Source organism: Selaginella moellendorffii, unplaced genomic scaffold, assembly GCF_000143415.4.
Source record: "Selaginella moellendorffii unplaced genomic scaffold, v1.0 SELMOscaffold_17, whole genome shotgun sequence".
Classification (NCBI taxonomy): domain Eukaryota; kingdom Viridiplantae; phylum Streptophyta; class Lycopodiopsida; order Selaginellales; family Selaginellaceae; genus Selaginella; species Selaginella moellendorffii.
Genome location: NW_003314278.1, coordinates 2242329 through 2263811, shown reverse-complemented (window position 1 = coordinate 2263811; position 21483 = coordinate 2242329). Strand labels below are relative to the sequence as shown.

Below are 21483 nucleotides of genomic sequence, written 5' to 3'. Positions count from 1 at the left end.
TAGTTAAAAGATGCCAAAACAGTCAGTGACGTTCCACACCGATGCAAATAAATTAAGAGCACAACTTGCATTGCATCTTAGAAAGAACACTGGAATGCCTCACTCAACTGTGGACGCTGGCTCCAACTGAGCGAGGCAAACAATTCTAGCTAGCTATGAATGTGTCATGACCTTTGCAAGCAGCAAAGCATGAGAGAAAACAGAGGAAAGGAAGCTAAAAAGCTAGAAAAACAATCCAAGAAGAAATGCAATACGGCACCTTGAGCTAGTAGTGCGCATATCTCCTCTTCTTGGCTCCTCCTCCCTTGCCGCCAACACCAGCCTCGTCGTAGAGCTCATCGTCCTCCTCGTCGTCCACGAAAGACCCATTGTCAGACACCGCCGACTGGAGATCCTGGACGCCATCGAAGAGCTTGGACTCGTTCACCTTCTCAAACGGCACCAGCGGGCACTCCTTGATCTGGAAGCTCACGGCGTCGGCGACCCTGTACCAATCGCAGTCGCGAACCCACTCGAGCATCTTCTTGTAGCGCTCCTTGAACGACAGCCCCTTGACCGACACCACTTTGCGGAGATCCGTGAGCATGCTCCCGGCGATCTGCTCCATCCCGGCGACCTGGCGCTGGATCACGGCGGCGTAGGCCTGTTCTTCCGAGACATAGACCCCGACGAGGCCGCTCTGGTGCCCAGGGATCCCGATTTGCTCGCCATAGCTTCCCTCCAGCACCGGCGAGCTCCCTAGACTCCTCTGCAGCACGAATACCTTGTTGTGGCGGCCGCTGGAGGACGAGGAGGACGCCTTGTTCGGCATGGATGCGGTCGAGCTCCCCCGCGATTAGGGTTCTAGCGGCTGGATGGAGCAATTACACAGGGAGGGAGGAGCATTCAAAATGGGAATGGGGGGAATCACACGTGGCAAATGACGTGCCACTTGACCGTTGCTACATTTTTTTTAGTATCCTAAAAACCGAGAAAACTCCACAAACTTTCCCCAACCTAGCCAATTCTCGGCGTGAAGCAGCAGCACAATCGTTCCTGCGGGGATCAATCCAATCGATTTAGAGGGCAAAGGAGAGATTTTTAGCAGCATCGTTACCGTGATCGATTTGGGCTTCTTCCTGTCAAACGAAGACGACGAGCGATCGCGGTCGGAGTAGCCATACGCAATCCCTCCCCCTCTGGAATCGCCCCTCTTCTCCACCACAGCGTCCTCGAAGATCGCCGAGAACTCGTCGGCCGAGGAGGGATTGTTCACGTCCCATTGCCCGAACTTGGGCAGCGGCGCCGCCACGCGCTCCGGCTGGAAGTGGCCAAAAACAAAGAACAAGTTTGCGAATTAGATCGCAGCCCAAGAAGACAAAGAGAGAAAAAGTCAAACAAAGTCATGCTCGGTCTTTAAGAATTGACCAGTCCACCAATGCACGCACGCACCAAGAGAAACAAAAATCGAAGATCACACTCTACCTAGCTAGGCCTAGCTCTACAGAGACACTCAACTGGATCCACGAATCGACTGTGGGATTTCCTGGTGGGAGTGGCCTCGCCCGGAGGCTTTCTAGCTCCACTGCCCGCTGCTCCTGCTCTGGGATGCAAGGGAGATCTCGCTCCGTGGGCACTGTTACTAGATTCCATGGATCTTCGAGCAGGATTAGGGCTCCCGGATCCGCCATGGCCGCTGCTACTACTCCTCGATTCCTCGAGCTCGTCCTTCATCGTCTCCGGCGTGTGAGCGAGACCCTCCTAAAAACTTACCCATTTTGCCCGGAGAGGAGGCGATGTTAAAAGGTCTTTGGGTCTTTAAAAGTGGATTTTACCGCGCTAAGTTTTTTCTTTTGGTTTTGGTGTTTTTGTCAGCCAGCCGTACGGTTGGTGGCCAGCATACGGACGGGGATCCTCGCAGTAGTGGTTGGCTCGATTCGCGAATTTAGTCTCACAGTCGCGCGATCGATCGAGCTCAAGCAGGAAAGAAGGGAAAACTAAAAAAAAGTGGATTCCACTTTGATGGAGGTTTTATATAGATGAGCAGCGCAGCCAATGGTGCTGTCATTGATCCTATAAGCTATCCCCTGGAAAACTTTGAGCGAAGAATAAAAAAGAGAAAAAGAGAAAAAAGAAAAGCGGAAGAACTTAACTCTGCTCCACCACCGCCACTCCGCCACCAAAAAAGATGGAACCTCGCAATCGATCGACCGAAGAACTCCTTTTTCTAATGGTCGGAGCCTAGCTCACGCGGACATGACCGCGCAGTTGAAGACGAACGTCCCCGGTGGTACCAATCCGGCAATGAACCTCCAATTTACAGCGGCGCCGCCCTCCTCCTCGCACGGCTTCCACGCATAGATCGCGTCTCCGTCCCTCCGATCGCCGCCTATCAAGAGCAGCTGCCCATCCACGGCCTTGAACGCCATCCCCCACCCACTGCTCGAGTCCGCCTTGACAGGAACATCGCCGATCACCCTCCACGAGTTCGATCGCTTGCAGTACCGCTTGAGCTTCCTGGACGACGCATCCAAGCTGAAGAGCTGGTTGTCCACCACCGCCACCAGCGGCGGCGAGTTGCTCGTCGTATCGCTCCTGGCAGGACACATCCCGGGGATCTCCCTCCACGTCCCGGCGTCGGGATCAAACTCCTCGCCGCAAGTGAGCTCCGCGCTGGCGGCGTTGGCGCCACCGATCACGTAGAACTTGCCATCCATGTAGAACCCCGAGCACATCTTCCGCGGCTTGATCATGTCCGGCAGCGCCTCCCACCGCCCGGACGACGAGTCGTAGCGCTCGGCGGCGCGGAGCTCGAGCTGGGTGGTGGAGTCGATCCCCCCCGCGACAAACGCGTGGGTGCCGCAGCTGGCCGAGGCGTAGAGGCAGCGCCGGGTGTTCATCTGTGGAGCTCGGAACCAGCGATCGGTGAGGAGATCGTAGCCCCAGATGCAGTGGCCATTGATCTCGCGCCCGACCACGAGCAGCTGCGTCCCTGCGGTGAGCGACTCCTTGTCGCACATATTGAAGCATGGATCCGAGGGCGTGGGCGGGAGCGGCCGCCATCGCCCGCCATCGACCAGGCAGAAGGCCCGCCACACGGATTGGCCGCTGTTGAGAAGATAGACCCATTGCTCCGAGATGCCCAGGCCGCGGCGCGTGCTATACAGCTCCCCGCTCCTAAGTAGCGAGCAAAATCTCTTGCTTACCGTGTAGAACTGGCCGTAGCAGGATCTGGGCAGCCGGGCGAGGCAGAGGCGCGCCACGTCGTCCCCGAGCCCCGGGATGAGCGAGCTGTCCGCCAATTCTCCTCCGCCACCAGCGCCGCCGTCGCTCTCGAGCCAATTGCCGCCGCTGTCAACTTCCATGGCAACTACCGTTGACGTAAGCTCCGAATTGGTGCCGCCGCCGCCGCCGCCGCCGCCGCCGGGGTGCTGGATCTTCGCGTCGCTGGGAACGAATCGGCCATTGGCGCCGCGCCGGATCTTCTTGGATCTGCTGAAGGGGTCGAGGGCGATGAGCTCCGCGTCATACGTGAGCGTGTGCGTTGGGGTGTGCCGGCCTAGCTTGCAGCAGCAATGCTTGTTGTGGCTATTGCACAGAGGAGGAGGCACGGCGTCGCCGCCGCCACCAGAGCCACCAAGGATCATGCTCCTGGCCTGCAGCTCCAGCTCCTCCGAGACGTGGCATCTCCCGCACAGCGCCGCGCCAGGCGGCCCCGATTTGGATTTCTCCTCGCCCATGGCCAGGGGAGGGGGCGGAATTCGCGAGGACTGCGCGATCGATGCCTAGGAGCTCCTCATCAAGGATCTAGCGGAAGGGAGAGCCAAGAGCAAAAATCTCTTTCTCTTTCCCTCTCGCTCTCTCTTTCGCTCTCTCTTTCGACCTCTCTCTCTCTCGCTCTCGCTTTCACTCTCGCTCGCGCGCCTCACATATCAAAACTCTCGCCAAGGGGCCGGAACAGGAGAATGCGACATCTCCACAAATCGCTGCCACAAATGTAGTAAAGGACTGATTGCCCATGGAGGAATCGGTGGCGCAAAAAGGACCAGATTCTACAAATCTAGGCTCGGCTCGCGAATGTATCCACCAAATCATCAGTACGCCGGGACGACGCTGCGCTGATCGATCGCTTACTCACTAACCCTAACCCTAACTCCCCCAATTCCCTCTCGCAGAGCGCTCCCAGGGACAGCCAAGCCAAGCCAAGCTCTGTGGCTATGGCGGACCGTGTAAGAGCCACACCGCGCGCGGTAGTGGTGGCAGTTCACATGCGGTCGTGGTGCTATCGGGGCCCGTGCGCTCCCAACGGCGGGGATGGCGCCAGGTGGACGGCGCCGGGCGCGCCACGGCGGCGCCGACGGACAGGATCTCGCAAAGGACTAACCAATGTAGCTACTTGTTTGGAAGCATGATGATTGTTGTTGGCTTTGTCCAAATGGTGGCTGTGGGAACGATGATCGACAGCGACTGGATGCGCTTTTAGAAATCCCTTTATACCAAAATGCGATCGATTTTTACCATGGAAGATTTTTCCATGGTTTGATTACTTTAGTTTCTCGCCCTTACGTTACATCCTTTTGTTGGCATTAGTTGACTTTAACCAGTTAAGAAACTTGAATGAGTGCACACTTGGGTTTTGGATTTGGAATATGCCGCCCCCAAACGAAACGCTACCGCTTACCACCACCACAATTACTAGCAGTGACCTCTGTTGCTTGTGGGTTATGAAATTCATTCAAAGGAAACCAAGAAGTCAACATCCAGGTAACACAGGATTAGCAACAAAGGTGGTACCAGCACCGCCAAATTTTTTTCTAGTGCGTCCCTGTCATACTCTGCCCTTGATCGCTTAAAACAAGTAAACAATCCGCCCAGCATTGACGAATAGAATATGGGAGCAATCCTCGCCACCACATGCCAAGCCCGCTTTGAAAATTGCAAGAAAATGTATGTTTGTGGTGCCTGCCTCTCGCGAGGATTTAGATCCAAGGTACATTAGCACGAGAGAGACACCGATCGATCGAGTCACTCGCGCACTGGCATTGTCATCGAGATCCAAGGCTCCCCGAGTTTGTGACGTCCCGCAAGAGCAAGTACCTGCATTTATAGCGCCAAAAGCAAAGAGTTTTAGTCTCCCGACGAGAAAAGCATAGAAAAGAAGAGCTTGTTTACACTTACCCATGGTAAGTACATCCATCCATTGGAGCAAGCTTTTTCTGGGCCTCTCGATCGAGCTTCATTGATCCAGACTTGATTGCCGGAGAGCGCAACAGGGTACGAACGATCAATCAATCAAAGATCTTGGGCAGGCAACAGCACACAGCTCCCATCCATTCCATCCAGATCCCACCACGTTCGTGCCTACAAAACCAAGCACAGAAAATTAGTCTCTTTCGCGTTTTCTATATTTCCCGGGACCGATGACAAGACAAGTTACTAGCGATCGTGGCCTACCTTGTAAGCCATTACCATCTGCGGAGATTTTCAAAATGCTTCCTTCCTTGTCTCGCAGCAGTCCACGCGCGCAGTGCCTCTTTTGTCTGCTCGTTTAGCACGGATTAGACAGGATGTGGGTAATTTTTATAGCGAGATACCTGTTCTAGTGTAAAACGCTGTCTGTCCTCACCATTCGTTTCCTTTGATCATGACTTGCCACTCAACGGCGGCAAATAGAATCGCAGCGAGAGCTCTGTCCATCCTTTTGCAAAACAAACACTAGAGATTAGCCAGCGTGCGAGAGGAAGAAAAGCTACGTTTTTGAAGCGTAAATGGTGGTCCAGTCGCCTAGAATCTAATCTAGCGGCGAAAGAAACATTGGAATTCCTTGGTAGGCCGCTACAGTTACAAATAATCCCAAGGCTGACCTGTCATAGTCTTTCTCTGGTGATTGACTATTGGAAGAAAGAAAGTACATACCTCAACTTCTTAAAAGCTGGAACGTCCTAATTCCAACGCACCAAGTCTGACGAAGCTATGTAGCACCTCAGGATAAAAGAGGCAAGAGATGAGATCAAAATGAGTCAACATGTTACCTTAATTTACATGCTTCCGTCCACAAGAAGGAAACTAGCTTCTCCATGCCGATGATTTCTCGAGAGCTGCATCATCCTCCCACCATGTCGACGTCTAATTGACACGAAAGGAAAGCTTTTCTAGTGTTTCGTTTAAGCAACTACTAGGCTTACCTTGTAACCTCTACGCAAGAACTCTAGGTTGCTGCCTTCTTTTTCTTGGAGTCCAAGAGATCGCAAAAGTTCTTCTTTGGCCTGCACGATTTATCCAGATCAGACGAATGCTATGTACGTTAGAGGCAATACTTGTCCTAGCGTAAACCGCTGTCTGTTCTCAGCTACGCAAGCATATACACCATTCGCTTGTTTAATCATGACTTGCCATGGTCCTGAGTCAAACAAAACCAAGCCTTAATGTGGCAAACACAAGATTAAGAGCGATGGCATACCAGGATAACGTCTCAGTAGTGCTCCACTGTAATTAACGATGAAAGGTGCAAAAGGCACGTTCTGTGAGCGTTATCTTCTTACCATCATTAGATTTTCGAGAGAACATTACTTTACCTTGGAGTAATCTCTGGTGCGAATGTAGAAGGCGGGGAGGAACTGCGACAGAAACTCGTACTGCAAGTCCTTGCCTGGAAATCCAAACAGGCCAAGATCTGACCTGTCGCGGTCCTTAGCACGGAAGTTCTCAACGTTTTAAACATTTCTCGTACCTTAACTTATCTAGCTGTAAGTTGAACAAAACTATAGAAGCACTTCCCACGACGGCATCCTGCATTGCATAGAAAACCGTGAAGGAAGTTGCGCATAAAACCAGAAGCACAGCCCTCACCATATACTTCTGAAGATCCGGGAGCTCATTGCCGCTACAATTCACCACGACATACATAGACGGAGGAGAAGAAGTTTGCCATTTTCCCGACACATCTTCTTGAAAGTCCAGCTCGAACGCGCCTCTTAATGCTTTTAGAAAGCCATTGCCTCCTGGAACATCATCCAGGCAGCCGAGGCTTATCCCTTTACTCTGAGTAGCACACAAAAATATGCTCTAGTCTGGCAACATATAAAAGTTGCTTACGAGATCAAAAGCTGATCGAAAAACCCTGGAAGCTCTTCTCTTCTCCACGTTATCTGGAAACACCTAGATAAATAGACTCCACTTTAGAAAACGCACGAGCACAGAACGCGACCTTACTATCTTGGTAACGATGCCTCTCGCTGCGTTTAGCTTGTTCGCAAAAGCCAAAGCTAGCTGTATATTTGCGTCGATAAAGTCATCTGATGATCCCTGCGAAACATTGTTGTTAGCCAGAAATCTTTTTATTCTTCTCTTTGTCTGCCTCTTTTTTTCTTCTTTGGAAACCCCTTCAAATGATCCAACATACCTTGTAGCTGGAAATTTCGTTTGGCAGCGGCCTGGATGGAAAAATCTATCTCTCAATCGTATAATTGGAAGAACAAAACACTTACGGGAATTCAATCTCCAGTCTATTGTTTCCCTCATCGAGAGCGAAAAATGTCGCATCCACGGCATCTGTAAATTCAGAGCTTGGTAAAACAATTTCTTCTTCATCGAAACAACTCACCATTCACAAGAACGTCATAGGACGCCGGCTTGTACACCGCGACCCCGTCCCGTGGATCGTATCCGCTCGCTGCGTCCACAGCTGCGCGATTCCTCCACCGCTCACAGTTCCTGTTCAAGCGCAAAATTCTGGAAATGCAATCGCTGCCAATGGAAGGATGCAGCGAAAGCGAAAAAGAGGAGAATCCAGATCGATTCCATGGCGAGCAACAGCGCGGAGCTACGAGCCAAGAAGGAAAGCGGCAGGCCAAAGCCATCGCCATTAAAACATTAGAACCCTAAGCCTTGAAATTTTGGAGGGAAAACATGGGATAAAAATCCGTCCACGTGGCGCATTCTAGTGCTTTCCCTTGGGATAAGCCCCTCATACGTGGCACGACTGTAGCCGTTGAGAACGAATAATCCGTAGGGCAACACTCTGTTTGTAAGCCGAGCTGGGCTCCTCGATCAAGCAATGGCAGCGTCAATGCAGCTCCTAGTGCAGGTAACTTGCGCTATCATTCTCTAGAAATCTCTACGCACTGACGAAATTTCCATGGAATTCAGGCATCCGCGCATCCAATCGGCGCAAGATCGCCACTCTCATCGGCATTTCATGGCAGCGTCGTGCATCAGCATGATTTTAGTGCTCGCGCGGGGAATTTCCGGGCTAAAGGTCGTGTAGTCTGCCAAGTGGATGAATCCTCCCAGAGCAAAACCGATCGATGGCAAGGCCTGGGGACCGATACGTCGGATGATCAGCAGGATATTACGAGAGGAAAGGGGATGGTGGATTCGTTGTATCAAGGCCCTCAAGGAGGAGGAACGCAGACTGCCGTTATGTCGAGTCTCGAGTACCTCAACACCGCTCAGCGCGTGTAAGTTTCTTTCTTTGTTCTTCTCTTTCGCTCGGATTTTTCCATCTTAGACTGGAATTTTCAGCTACTCTATGGATAACACCATCGATGGGTTATACATCGCTCCAGCGTTCATGGACAAGCTCGTCATTCACATTTCCAAGAATTTCATGGCTCTTCCGAATATTAAGGTGGGAGTAGCTTCCAATGGTCTGCTGGCTTGCTTGCTAATTGGAAAACCATTTCCAGGTTCCTCTTATCCTCGGTGTTTGGGGAGGCAAAGGACAAGGAAAATCATTTCAGTGCGAATTGGTGTTTTCCAAACTAGGAATCAAGTAAGGTGGTAAAAGCGAGATGACTCTATAACTGATTGGGTTTTCTGTGACTATACCCCAGTCCCATTGCAATGAGCGCTGGAGAGCTCGAGAGCGGTAATGCTGGAGAACCTGCAAAGCTAATCCGACAGAGATATCGGGAAGCAGCTGATATTATCAAGAAGAAAGGCCAAATGTGCGTCTTGTTTATCAACGACCTGGATGCCGGTGCTGGAAGAATGGGAGGGACTACGCAGTACACCGTCAACAACCAGATGGTAAATGCAACACTGATGAACATCGCGGACAATCCAACCAACGTCCAACTGCCTGGAATTTACACCAAGGAGGAGTTACCCCGAGTTCCGATCATTGTGACTGGAAACGATTTCTCGACTTTGTATGCACCTTTGATCCGTGACGGTCGCATGGAGAAGTTCTACTGGGCGCCTACGAGGGAGGACAGGATTGGCGTTTGTAAAGGCATTTTCAGAACTGACGACGTACCTGATGAGGACATCGTTAAACTTGTGGACACCTTTCCAGGACAATCTATAGGTAAGAAGAGTACTGTTATAGGCATTGCATTCTTTTGTGACTAACGTGAAGTGAAACAGACTTCTTTGGTGCTCTGAGGGCCCGAGTCTACGATGACGAGGTTAGAAAGTGGATTACCCAGGTTGGGGTGGAAAATATAGGCCCGAAGCTGGTCAACTCTAAGGATGGTCCCCCGACTTTTCCAAAGCCTCCCATGACGATTGACAAGCTACTCGAATATGGAAATATGCTTGTTCAAGAGCAGGAGAATGTGAAGCGATATCATCTGGCTGATAAGTATATGAAGGGGAGTTCCTTGGGTGATGCAAATGAGGATGAAAGGGAGAAGGATACCTTCTACGGTAAAAAAGAAAAACTCGCCGTTCTTTCTCTTTTCTTAGAGGAACATTTTAACTGCAGGCAAAGCTGCCCAAGCGGTCAAGCTTCCAGTTCCAGAAGGCTGCGCTGATCCCTTCGCAAGAAACTTCGATCCTACGGCCAGAAGTGATGACGGAACTTGTGAATATGATTTTGCTGAGAAAACTCCCGCAACGAGTTCTTTGAAACAAGACAATTTGTATGGTAAGCATTTAAGCTCGTGCGTTTTTCTTTTATTTGCTTGCTTGAACATTTCTACCAGGCAAGGCTGCACAACAGATTAATCTTCCAGTGCCGGAGGGATGTACGGATTCCAATGCTATAAACTTCGATCCAACGGCAAGAAGCGATGATGGAACTTGTGTTTATGATTTTTCCGAAGGTCAAAAAGCTGAAAAAGATAATTTATATGGTACGTTTTCTAAAACACCTGAGAGATTGTTAACCATTTTTTTTTCAGGAAAAGCTGCACAGCAAATCAATCTTCCAGTTCCTGAGGGCTGTACCGATCCCAATGCTGCTAATTTCGATCCGACTGCAAGAAGCGATGATGGAACTTGCGAATATGACTTTTCTGCTGAAGCTTCTAAACCCAAAATTTCCGTCGCCGATAAATCCAACATTTACGGTAACTACTTGTTTGTTCTTATCCTCTGCTGGACCTCTGTGTATTATTGATTCAGGAAAGGCCGCACAACAGGTTAACATTCCAGTGCCTGAAGGGTGCGCGGATCCCAATGCAGCGAACTATGACCCAACCGCAAGGAGTGACAATGGATCTTGCATTTATGATTTTGACGAGAAGTAATGCGCGAAACTTAAACTCCATGTTGTGGTTGCTTGTTCGTATATTTGTAGCAAAAGCAAAGTCCGGTAAGTTTGTTTTGCGCGTATGGGCAGTGGTCAAAATGTAAACACATTTTTCAACAGCTACTAAATAGCCTCTTCTGCAGGGTTGAATCGGACGCCACGAAGAAATCCGAAGTGAAAGCGCTAGATGAGAAAAAAAGGTATTGAGCTAAATTGCTTGTTGCTTCCCTTATTGACATGTTTAATTTCAGTGGAATTCCTGAAAAGGTTGTCAAGGTTGTTCTAGCGATTCTCTCGCTTCCATTTTCTCGAAGGTAAGAATTATTCCATCTCTAGGTGCTGAAGTTACCATGCATATGCATACATTTCAACAGGTACTAAGTACCTTTTCGGTTTTGGCAGATGAATTCTGCTTTCGATAGAGCATGATTCAGCAACCCGTTCATAGTTATGTGGTCGGTATAAACACATTAGAAAGGGTTATTAGTGTCGCAGAAGGTATGCTATTTACATTGCATGCTAGAGAAAAGCGAAAGAACGCGGGTGTGTAGTTTCTTGATATTTATTATACTGACATTGTATATAGGAAATCCGCTGGAGCAAAAGAGAATGAAAAGCCTTTCTTAAGTTTCTCAACTGGAAAACGCAGCTTTGTTGCTCAGGCAGTGTATACACTAGGGGCATTGCACGGTACTTTTGACAATTTTGCTTTCGCTGACGAAGAGCCGTGTCCAACTGTGACACGCAAAGTGTTTCTGGACATCAGCATCGATGGAGAACCGGCAGGCCGCGTCGTCGTTGGACTCTACGAAGACGACGTACCAGTGGGCGCCAGACGCTTTGGAGAGATTGCGGCTGGTCAGAAGGGAGTGAGTTATAGGAAGCGAGATTTTTACAAGATAACAGGGAACTACATACAGAATGGAGGCCTCAGGACCTTCAGCCTGAGCGGTAGAGCCAAGGATACAGCTCAATTCGCAGGTGGTCTAGACGCTAAAGCTCTAGCCAGCGAGATGAAAACGCTAGACGAGACAGGGAAACGGCCGAAGAACGTGAAAGGTGCGGTTTCGATCGTGGCCATAGATGCCACAAAGCCTCCAGCAAAGCCGAAACTTATAGCTCGCGACGGGAAGTTTGAAGTCGTGTACGAAGAGTCACGGCCGGATCCAAACGGGACTGAGTTTTGCATTGCCTTTGAGGATGCTCCGGAGCTTGATCCAACGAATTCGGTGGTAGGCCGGGTGGTAGAAGGCCTGGACGTTGTCCGGAAGATCGCGAGTACCAGGGTGGTCAAAGATAACACGAGCAATCTTTACTTCCGGTATGTATTTTCTTCTCTTCGTTCCTTGGGAAAAATCTCATCTCGGATCCCCACAGCACTGCCAAGCTTATAGGCGATACCCGAGCAGTGGTTGCTGAGAGGGGATTCAATCGACCATACGCAAAGATTGTCATTTCGCAGTGTGGCATTCTTGGTACTTACTCTTGCAAAGTTCTTTCTTTCCTTTCAATCTAGCTCTGATCCATGCGTGTTTCTGTCGCCAGACAACTGATACAAACAGCTTTACGCGAACGCTCCATGTTTTTCCAACAAGAATGCTCTATCTAAATCGATGGAATCGATCCAAGGATACTGGCAGCGGCAACGCGATTGAACGCGTCAGTGAAATGGATCCCGTCCCAGCTGATGTAGGAGGACGGGGACTCGCAAACCGGCGTGGCAATCACCCCGCACTGCTTCACGGCTTCATGGAGTTTGCCGCCGCCACCGCAGCAAGCACTCAACTTCGAGCTTGGCGCAAATCCTGCCGCGAGAAAGATCAACAAAGCTCGATCAGCACAACGTACCGTGAAGCTCGGGATTGGCAATCACATCCTTGTGAACCGCGAAGATATCTCCAAAGAAAACTCGAGCTTGAGCAAACTTCCCCGCGAAACCGAGAGCCAGAGAGCGCAGCCGTGCGTTGTACGACCCCACGACATCGTCGAAAGCTCGCAAGCAGCCACTGGCATCGTAATCTTCCGGACTGGAGGATCCAAACTCACTCAAGACGACTGGAAGGCATCCCACGGCAGGAACAGTGACAATAAGAAACTTTCTCGCGCCAACGTCGTGGTAGAGCCTCTGCTTGTGCCTTAAGAGAAAGACGTGAGAAAGATCATCTCATTGTTACATATAAAGAAGAAGAAGAAGAAGAAGAATTGCTACCTCCAAAGCTTTGGGTACTGTTTGTATCAACTGGGGAACCACGGTCGAGTTTATCTGCTGGATGGTCATGCGATTGTTGTTTAGATTTTGCCAGAAATCGTTGATCCCAATGTAGATCACGTAGAGCGCCGTGGAGAACACAGTCGAGTTTGGGAGGAGTGGAGTGGCTGCGAGCAAAAGCTTAGCAAGAGCCAAACAAAAGTTTACCACTGGAACCTTGTGGAGCAGCAAGAACAGCTTCGCGAAAGTGGATCATCTGGCTGACTTGAACACTAAGAAAAAACGGTGTCACGATCGAGGTGCTGCGAGCAGTGGCTCCTCTAGCCGCGAAGTTGACTCCATGCCGATAGTCCGCATTGAAATCTTGCAAGTAGGGGCTAAGGAATGGAAGACCAAATGCTTGCGCTAAAAGTTTCGGAGAAAGAACAAGAACTTGAAAAGAAATTCACTTGGAAAGGAAGATCGAAAGAACTGACCCAAGAAATCAATGAGAAGCCTCCCATCCGAGGCCCGGCCAGCAAACTTGCGGAAGAAAGTCTGGCCGTAATGGAGCGAGGGCTTTGATCCAGGGAACGCCGAGGCATCGTTTCCGGTGTCGCTCAAAGAATCCCCAAATGCAAACATGGAATCGGGGCTGACAATGCTGCCGCTGCTGGACTGGCCCGATCGAACCGCAAGAATCCTATACACCGCCATCACAAGAGCTATTACCAATTTCCTGATCACCATGGCTTCCATAGCTCGCCCATCTACCTACCTTTATTAATTTAGGTTTCTTTTGTTCTTTCTTTTGGACTTGTGAAGAGTATCTTCTAGTCAATTAACGGTCAAAATAGCTTGAACTAGTGGTTTGGGAAGAATTTCATGCTAAGTTCTACTAGTTGTTTTGGGACACCAAAATAATCTATTCTGATTTATAATAAAATTTGAAGTCTTGATATGGATTGATTGATTTTAGTATATATTGGGGATCATGTAAATAATAAATTTCCCAATAAAGATGAATTTTCCCAGACTAATTTTCCCGATGGGAAAATCTCTCAATGGTAAAAATGTCTTCCGAATGGGAAATATTTATTTTATACTTGCAGAAAAGATTTACCAGTCTACCTTCCCTTGAAACGAGTTTAGGGTTTTTTGCAATTTTAGAATCTGTTTTAATGTATCTAGCATTAGGTTTTTGACGGGGTAAGGTCAGCTATTTTTGATTATTGTTAGAGGTAAATTTTTTTTAGCAATAGGCCCTATTTACTTCATAATTGTTGTTAATGCAGCTTGTTTGGAGTTTGGAAAATCTTATTGAGGCATTGTTACAATTGCAAGTTATTGATGTATTGTAGCTAAAGAAATGTTTCATAATGCTCTCAATTAAAGATTCTTTAAACTTTCAAGATAATAGGAGCCTCCCTTCTTTTCCTGTATGCTTGGGTTTCAATTAGGTGAATTTTAAATAAAGAAGATGGAATATGTTATTTTCTTTATTTCTAAAGATGAGAGATTTCATTTCGTTTTTTTTTCTTCCAAAGAAGGTAGAGTGTCTTAGAATAATCATTATCATACATTAATCTACAGGCAGATAAATTGAAAGGGAAGAAAGTGAGTTCTTGAATTTTTGAGGATTTTTTTTATTTTTAATTTTTATTTATGGCAGAAAACCATGAGTAAAGGTTTTAGTTACTTGGAAAAATAATAAAATTATGTTTTCATAATTTAGGGTGAATAATATAGCAAACTAAGAAATAAAATAAAATTTAAAACTAATTTATTGCAATAAGAATTTTTATATCCTTTCAAACTATATTGTTATAATGCAGTGTAAGAAGTAATAACATCTAAAGCTTCATTTTGGTTTGCTTAAGCAAACCTGTAGGGGGATTGAGATGGTAGTGAATATACCTAGAACATGCTTAAATATTTTAGAATATTCTACCATTTAAAAATTGTTATTTATTTAGATTAATTTTGTATTTATAATTTATAAACATCTTTATAACTTAAAAACTTTCTTAAAACCTTTCTAGTGTATTCTTTTTTATTCTATCAGTGTTGATATGCAATTAGATTAATCTTGTGCTTATAAATTACAAATATGCTTATAATTTTAAACTTATTTGATCATTTGGATTAATAAGTAAGAATAACACTACTATTAAGCAAACCAAACGTTGCTACATGCAATGCATAACAATTTATTAAAAATGTGTTTTGCACTATATTATTCACTAAATCATTAGCATATGCTATAATTTAAAATAATCTACATTTGTGACACTTGGCCCTCACACATTGAAATATTAATATAACAAATATGTTTGAGACTTTTTGCACACGTCCATAAACGAAACTTACATTAAATATGAATAATTTTTCTCATCACATATCTTAAATTAGCTTATATAGTAACATAAATGAATCAACAACTAAAATGCTATTGCCATGGCAGCACACTAGATCCCTTTTGCCCACATTATCATCCTCTAGAGATTGAAGGCTATTTCAGTTGCTAGAGCTCAACATAAATCTCCTCCATGATCACAAGTGGTGATCATGAACTCACTACTCTTCAGCTTTTTCCAAGTTCTTTCTTCAATTTCTTATTTTTTAGATGCTTAGCACCTCATCCCAATTCCCACTTGCAACATGGGCAGCCAATGGATCGTGCTGCTTATTTGTTTCAATGACAGACTTTCTAGACAATAAGCATTTCCTATTATAATACTGACTCATTATATATCAACATAAATATGTTCTCCCTTAAGGGATGTATCTAAACTTTTTATTGAGGCAACTAAACACTGTAGATTTCAGATCTTCAACATTCTTACAGGAGCATCACCAGCAGCCAAAACACTGACTTACATGAATTGTAATTAGTCGAAATAGTGGAAACTAACTTCTTGAGACTTCATGTCGGGTAATTATTATGCCCTATAACTCATTGTCAGTACTTTCATACCTCCATAAATATTTTATCAAAGCACATGAATCTTGTTAGGAATCCCCCAATTCTTGTCACATTCCTGAGTCTCGCCGGATTTCTGACCTATAGACCATATTCCTGACTCTTGAGACACTTCCTTATTCATAACTCTCTGATTTCTCGTATGATTCTTGAATCTCAAACCACATTTTTGATGATGATGTGGTGCCTCTTTGACCTCAGCTATATTTAGGCCATCCTCGATCTAAGAGTGGTGGAGCTTCATCAACTTATAGTATATATAAGTTAGCCTTGTTCCATTTCTCCACAATCTAAATCAACACCAATCTAAGGCCTCTTCTTTGTTTCCACTAGTTTTTCTCTTTGTCTTCTGCATTTTCTAGTCTTGATCTTGTTGTGAGACACAAAATCCCTAGGCCCCAAAGTGGAGCCGGAAGGGTGCCACGAGGTAGTGGCCAAAGCGAAAGCCAAACGAACGTAACACGTTTGGACCAAAAACTTCAACTTGAAAGGTTGAGAGCGGGAGTGGAACTCCCAACAAAAGTGCTCAAGGAATGAGCATGAAGTGAGTAATAAGCGAGGCTCCAAAAAGGGACCCGAGATGGAGTTCGAGATGGAGTCTGAGATGGAGTCTGAGATGAACCCGAGATGGAGTCCGAGATGGACTCAAGATGGAGTCTGAGATAGAGTCCGAGATGGAGTCCGAGATGGACCCGAAATGAACCCAAGATGGAGTCCGAGATGGAATCCAAGATGGACCCGAGATGGAGTCTGAGATGGATCCGGGATGAAGTCCAAGATAGATCCGAGATGGACTCTGAGATGGAGTTTGAGATGGAACCGAGACCGAGACCGAGACCGAGTCCGAGTTCGAGTTCGAAACCGGGACTGGGACCGAGTCCGAGTCCGAATACTAATACATGCTGTTGGGTGAAAGCCCAAAGCAATCGTCCCCCGGGGGGGGGGGGCTGCGGGGGGTTCCAAAAGTATAGTAGGGAGAGTGTGGGGGTTGGAGCCCAGTGGAGCCAGTTTGGCCAAGGAAGGCCATACCCAGTGTTGGGTGATGAGTTGACTACTGGAAAGTCCAAGACTAAAGTGAATACGGACCGACAAACGGGGTAGGTTGGTGAAGTGTTCAAGAGCTGGCTCTAGTTCCCCCAGGAAATCGAATGGTCAATGCTCCCAGTTCAAGTGTGGGTGGCACTACCTACTTGGATACCTGGCGTGGCTCAACAGAACCTTGCTCAAAGCCCATGGCTATAGCACCCAAAGGCAAAAGGCAGGGAGAGTACCCATGAGGCTCGTGTAGGGCCATGGTGTTCCGAAATATTGTCCCAAAGGCCCAGACTGTAGAAAGGAAGAGGAGTACTCCTCTGATGTAGTGACCAAGAATACAGCCGTGTGGTGAGGAAGTTTCATAAGACCGTGGGACTTAATGGTCGGGCCTGTGGGCCTTGATCTAGTGGCAGTGTTGGCGAACACGGCCATAGGCAAAAAGGGACTTGGTGGGGACTGGAAAAGGGATATTAGGGAAGGCTATTCCTCATGTTTGCAGGCATCCTAAGGATGCTAAGAAGTGGATCTGGGATGATCACTTATAGATAGATGGCTCAATCTTTGAGAGACAGGACTATGATATAGGTGGTGTTAGACTACTAGTGTGACCAAGGTAAAGGGGCATGGCCTTAGCGTAACAAGTTGATATGTCAGTGGTACCTTGGGGTGTCGGTCATGAGATCGGACATGTGGAGCACTTGGGCCAAATGCAAAGGTTGAGTGGCGGGGATGCCATTCTCGGGGCTAGCATGCCCAAGTCCGGAATAGGACTTATGGAGGTTGTGAGTGAGACTCCTCCAAGTGGTCAGAGGTGTGGTTAAGTGACTAAAGTAGAATGAAAAAATTAGTCACTTACACTTGTTGGGGGTCTTGACAGTTTGATTCAGATTGTGTTTTTTGCTTTTGCTTTAGCTTGTTTTGATTGTTTGATTGCCTTTGCCTTTTCCCCCCCTTTTCTTTCTTCTTTGCCAATGGAGTCTCCAAGCCATCCTGATTTCTTTGCCGAAGTCCTTGCAAAAATCCAGTATGAGAATGTTGAGTTGAAGGCAACCCTTCTTCACATGCAACAGGAGCTTGCTTCACTTTCGGCTCAAGGATCAAGTAGAGTTCTTGAACCAAAGGTGAGTTTCCCGGTGAAGTTCTCAGGCAAGCGTTCGGAGCTTCACGGATTCCTGAACCAGATGGAGCTGATCTTCGCACTTCAACATCAGCAGTACCCCACTCCTAAGTCTCAAATCAGCGTGATTGGGATGTTACTTGAAGGTGTAGATTTGTCATGGTTTTCTCCTCTCCTGAAGAAGAGCATGAAAGGGGTCATGGTTCCAGAGTTGATGGATCTTCAACTGTTCAAAGAAAAGCTCGAAGCATGTTTTGGCGAGACAGATTGAGTTTAGGCTGCTGTAAGGAACCAACTCACCGAGGTGTTGTAGGCTAAAGGAACCCCAAAAGCATGACCAAAATGACAAAGAGTTCATCGGATGGGACCAAGTCGAGATCGAGTCCAAGACCGACTCTAGGACCGAGTTCGAGATAGAGTCCGGAATCGAGTCCGAGACCGACTCGGGGACCGAGTTCGAGTCCAAGTTTGAGACCGAGTTCGAGACGGAGTCCGAGATCCGAAATCGGGTCCGAGACCGAGTCCGAGGTCGAGTCCGAGGTTGGGTCCGAGATCGGGTCCGAGATCGAGTCCGAGATCGAGTCCGAACCCGAATCCGAAGTCGGATCCGAAATCGGGTCCGAGATCGAGCCAGAGACTAAGTCCAAATACTAATACAGGTCAAAGGGTGAAAGCCCAAAGCGTGCGTCTCCCAGGGGGGGGGGGGGGGCTGCAGGGGGTTCCAAAAGTATAGTAGGGATAGTGAGGTCCAGGAACCAGTTTTGAAGGGACTCTCCAGTTGGGCTTCCAAACCGACTTGAGGTTGGGACTGGGACCAAGGGGCCTTGGGTGGGAGTGAGCATGGACTTGGCTGGTGCCGGAGGGGCCATCCAAGGAAGTGCTCAAGAGCAGCTCCCACTCCCGAAAGGGAAACCGATTGCGGTGCTCCCGGCTCATGTGGAGTGGTGCCCCACTTGAGTACCATGCGGCTCATTGGTCCTCGCCCTTCCTAGGGGCTTGGGCCTTCCTTCGGGATGGAAGTGGGGGGCGAGAGGTACCCATACCGGGCCGCTAGGCCACGGTGTTTCGCCCCGGCGTCCCGAAGCAAGTGTTGCACTCAAGACTTGGGATTTAGAGGGTCCCATGATCAAGTCTTGTGGTACCAAGGGATGTTAGGAACCTGGAAGCTTGGTGTGCTTGGCTGCTTGTGCTTGCGGGGAGTGTAGCCGAACCTTAAGTCCAGTCTAACCCGGGGAGGGGGATTGAGAGTGATTTGGGAATCCGTGGAAGGATGGCTAACACTCCGTTGCTCGTGCAGTGAGTAGCTGAAACCAAGTAGGAGCTGGTACCATAGGCGAAAACCTTGGCAAGGGAACTTAGCAAAAGCCAAGGCAGTGTTGGACGGATAGACGAGGTAAGCTGGCAAATTGGAAAGGAAAAATTTGTGGCTTACAATTTGGTATCGGAGCCTTCTCCTCAGTTCTAGCGAAGGATAGAGGCGGATTGCTGGGAGATGGCAAGGGCAGGGCGTAAGCGAACCCAGGCGGAGACAGAACCTCTGCCAGAGCTGGAGCCTCCGGTCGAACAAGAGGCTATGGATGAGGAATCCTTGCATGAGGAGGACTCTAGTGAGGAAACTTCCAAACAGGAGTCCGGTGGCGAGGTTCGGTCGTCCAAGGCTCAATTGGACGTTCTAGAAGGTCAATTGGCACAGACCAATGCCCTGCTGGAGACTCTCGTACGCAAGCTAAAGCGTGACGAGAAGCGGAAGAAAAGGCGAAAGACTGCGGATGTTGGCAGCGCAGAAGGTGCGGACCTTTCGGCAGGGACTGAGGCAAAACCAGACAAGGTCAAACAGACTGAAGTGGAATCAGTCCCTCAGGCAGTTCCCAAGTACAAACCAAAGCCCCCACCGGTCTTCAAGGGAGTGAATGACTATAAGGTGGTGGAGGATTGGTTTTACGATATGGAGGACTACTTCCGAGCGTTGCGGTTATCGAGCTCGGAGAAGGTCCCATGTGCAAAACCATACTTGGCAGATAATGCCAAGTCTTGGTGGAGAACAACGGAGGCCAACAAAGGACCGGTGGTCACTTGGGACATGATGAAGGCGAGGATCCGCGCAACATATGTTCCTCCGAATGCCACTCTGCATCTGAGGGATGAACTGAGTAGGCTGAAGCAGACTGGAACCATCCAGGAATATGTGAATGGGTTCATGGCAAAGAGGATACTTGTCACGGACATGGGGGATATGGATGCGTTCCATGCCTTCATATCAGGTTTGCAAACCTGGGCTCGCGGTGAGGTGATGCGCTGGAACCCGACCAACTACAAGGAAGCGTTGGATGTGGCCATCAAGGTGCATTTCAATGATAACCTGCGAAAGGGGAACACGACGGGGTCGGGATCCACGTTCAGCAAAGGGGCCAAACCAAGGGGAACATATAGCAGGGGGAAATTCAAGAAGAGTTTCTCTAAGAATGAGTCCTCTGGGTTCCGGAAAGGCAAATCCGGTGGCCAGCGAGCAAGTACGTGGGGGAGTTAAGCGAAAAGAGACAAACCCACGGATAAGAAGGTCAAGTCATATAGCAGCGTGGGAAACAACGTATGCTACAACTGCGGTGAAGCGGGACACTTCTCGAGGGAATGTCCCTACCCGAAGAAGGCCAGAGCCAATATGGCCATCAAGTCGGGTGAAGTCCAAACTGAGGTATGTGATCCAGTCCTTAACTCAAAGTTGCTCATTACACGAGCAACTTTGGTAGAGAGTCGTTCGCGGCATCTACTAGCCCTCCGAGGGAAGCTTGGAGGTAGCTTTGTTAAGATCCTTATTGACACGGGTGCTTCGGATAATTTTGTGGCTGCAGACATAGTCCGGCAAGCCGGACTAACGGTGCAGCGGCTAGGCGAACCAAGGACTATAGAGTTTGTTCAAGGTAGCCAAAGCACCGATAAGGTACTTCGACAAGCGAGAGTCGAAGTAGGGACATGGAAAGTAGACATGGATTTCACCGTGTTGGACATGGCGGGATTTGACGTGATCTTCGGAATGGATTGGTTCAATCGGTTCGTGGTAGCCCTGCATGGACAAGGTAGGAACCTTGTGGTACTAGCGAATGCCCAAGGAAGAAGATCTAGGGTGGAGGCCCAGGATCTAAAGGTAGGGCAAAGCAAGGCCAAAGAATCTTGCTTAAACCTGGTGTCCACGAGAGGACAACTCACTAAAGGAACTAAGGCAGCCTTTTTGTGCTTACTCTCGGTGAAGAGTGACAAAAAGACAGGAACGGAAGAAATACCTTTAGTGATCCAGCAGGTGTTGGACCAATTCCAGGATACCATGCCGGAGGAGCTACCGGCGGGGTTACCCCCCGCACGACCGATAGAACATAAGATTGAGCTGGTCGAGGGTGCGGAGGCGGTGGTTCGTCCCCCCTATCGTTTGAACGAAAAAGAATTCAAGGAGCTCAAGTGCCAACTAGAGGAGTTGGTGGGCAAAGGGTATGTTAGGTTGAGCAAGTCGCCGTATGGGGCACCGGTATTATTTGTGAAAAAGAAAGATGGATCTATGCGCATGTGCATAGATTACCGGTTGCTCAACAAGTATACCAAGAAGAACAAGTACCCGTTGCCAAGGATTGAGGACCTGTTCGATAGGTTGGGAAAGGCAAAATACTTCTCGAGGATTGACCTAAGGTCAGGATACTACCAGATCAGGGTAGCCG

General features: G+C 48.3%; 4 protein-coding genes across 14 annotated transcripts; 1 reads left to right on the top strand and 3 right to left on the bottom strand.

Annotated features, from left to right (window-relative positions):
• Window positions 1–48: 48 nt before the first annotated feature.
• LOC9640023 (F-box/kelch-repeat protein At5g60570) lies at window positions 49–4191 on the bottom strand. The gene is made up of 3 exons (XM_024676432.1): window positions 1498–4191; window positions 1097–1300; window positions 49–1035 (listed from the first exon to the last, which is right to left on the bottom strand). Exon 1 carries the CDS (start codon window positions 3717–3719, stop codon window positions 2226–2228), a length of 1494 nt encoding a protein of 497 aa, XP_024532200.1. The 5' UTR covers window positions 3720–4191; the 3' UTR covers window positions 49–1035; window positions 1097–1300; window positions 1498–2225.
• A 506-nt stretch (window positions 4192–4697) lies between these two features.
• Window positions 4698–7844, bottom strand: LOC9640373 (protein LOW PSII ACCUMULATION 3, chloroplastic). 4 transcript variants are annotated; one of them, XM_024676435.1, is made up of 18 exons: window positions 7583–7844; window positions 7467–7530; window positions 7382–7412; window positions 7192–7284; window positions 7075–7137; window positions 6829–7020; window positions 6710–6768; window positions 6555–6657; window positions 6440–6500; window positions 6297–6379; window positions 6165–6245; window positions 6012–6105; window positions 5896–5961; window positions 5733–5838; window positions 5574–5677; window positions 5434–5519; window positions 5158–5340; window positions 4698–5076 (listed from the first exon to the last, which is right to left on the bottom strand). In XM_024676435.1, exons 1-12 carry the CDS (start codon window positions 7842–7844, stop codon window positions 6046–6048), a joined length of 1152 nt encoding a protein of 383 aa, XP_024532203.1. In that variant the 3' UTR covers window positions 4698–5076; window positions 5158–5340; window positions 5434–5519; window positions 5574–5677; window positions 5733–5838; window positions 5896–5961; window positions 6012–6045. The 4 variants fall into 4 exon arrangements, with proteins under 4 accessions (XP_024532203.1, XP_024532202.1, XP_024532201.1 ...); XM_024676434.1 differs by having other exon boundaries at window positions 5896–5950; XM_024676433.1 differs by having other exon boundaries at window positions 4755–5076; window positions 5733–5843.
• Window positions 7845–7972: 128 nt separating this feature from the next.
• LOC9640310 (ribulose bisphosphate carboxylase/oxygenase activase 1, chloroplastic) lies at window positions 7973–12672 on the top strand. 8 transcript variants are annotated; one of them, XM_024676428.1, is made up of 15 exons: window positions 7973–8065; window positions 8128–8438; window positions 8503–8608; window positions 8667–8752; window positions 8814–9289; window positions 9349–9630; window positions 9689–9850; window positions 9909–10058; window positions 10107–10274; window positions 10330–10450; window positions 10600–10656; window positions 10708–10770; window positions 11043–11777; window positions 11834–11931; window positions 12002–12672. In XM_024676428.1, the coding sequence occupies exons 1-15, from the start codon at window positions 8036–8038 to the stop codon at window positions 12007–12009; spliced, it is 2853 nt and encodes a 950-aa protein (XP_024532196.1). In that variant the 5' UTR covers window positions 7973–8035; the 3' UTR covers window positions 12010–12672. The 8 variants fall into 8 exon arrangements, 5 of the variants coding, with proteins under 5 accessions (XP_024532196.1, XP_024532197.1, XP_024532195.1 ...); XM_024676429.1 differs by having other exon boundaries at window positions 11043–11146; window positions 11207–11777; window positions 11834–12087; XR_002992572.1 differs by lacking the exons at window positions 11834–11931; window positions 12002–12672 and adding an exon at window positions 10859–10954 and having other exon boundaries at window positions 11043–11100.
• On the bottom strand, window positions 11957–13424 carry LOC9640021 (GDSL esterase/lipase At4g01130). The gene is made up of 5 exons (XM_002971517.2): window positions 13142–13424; window positions 12882–13070; window positions 12666–12832; window positions 12305–12581; window positions 11957–12261 (listed from the first exon to the last, which is right to left on the bottom strand). The coding sequence occupies exons 1-5, from the start codon at window positions 13401–13403 to the stop codon at window positions 12062–12064; spliced, it is 1095 nt and encodes a 364-aa protein (XP_002971563.2). The 5' UTR covers window positions 13404–13424; the 3' UTR covers window positions 11957–12061.
• Between the last annotated feature and the right edge of the window lie 8059 nt (window positions 13425–21483).

Excerpts from the sequence above, each read along its gene's own strand:
- LOC9640023 (XM_024676432.1), bottom strand. The coding sequence starts at position 3,719 with ATGGGCGAGGAGAAATCCAAATCGGGGCCGCCTGGCGCGGCGCTGTGC.
- LOC9640373 (XM_024676435.1), bottom strand. The coding sequence starts at position 7,844 with ATGGCGATGGCTTTGGCCTGCCGCTTTCCTTCTTGGCTCGTAGCTCCG. Across the intron at positions 7,021-7,074 it reads TTCGATCAGCTTTTGATCTC|AGTAAAGGGATAAGCCTCGG; the intron begins GTAAGCAACTTT and ends TGTGCTACTCAG. Across the intron at positions 6,658-6,709 it reads TTACAGCTAGATAAGTTAAG|GTCAGATCTTGGCCTGTTTG; the intron begins GTACGAGAAATG and ends GGACCGCGACAG.
- LOC9640310 (XM_024676427.1), top strand. The coding sequence starts at position 8,036 with ATGGCAGCGTCAATGCAGCTCCTAGTGCAG. Across the intron at positions 8,439-8,502 it reads CTCAACACCGCTCAGCGCGT|CTACTCTATGGATAACACCA; the intron begins GTAAGTTTCTTT and ends TGGAATTTTCAG. Across the intron at positions 9,290-9,348 it reads CTTTCCAGGACAATCTATAG|ACTTCTTTGGTGCTCTGAGG; the intron begins GTAAGAAGAGTA and ends GAAGTGAAACAG.
- LOC9640021 (XM_002971517.2), bottom strand. The coding sequence starts at position 13,403 with ATGGAAGCCATGGTGATCAGGAAATTGGTAATAGCTCTTGTGATGGCG. Across the intron at positions 13,071-13,141 it reads GCTTCTCATTGATTTCTTGG|CGCAAGCATTTGGTCTTCCA; the intron begins GTCAGTTCTTTC and ends CGAAACTTTTAG. Across the intron at positions 12,582-12,665 it reads CAGTACCCAAAGCTTTGGAG|AGGCTCTACCACGACGTTGG; the intron begins GTAGCAATTCTT and ends AGGCACAAGCAG.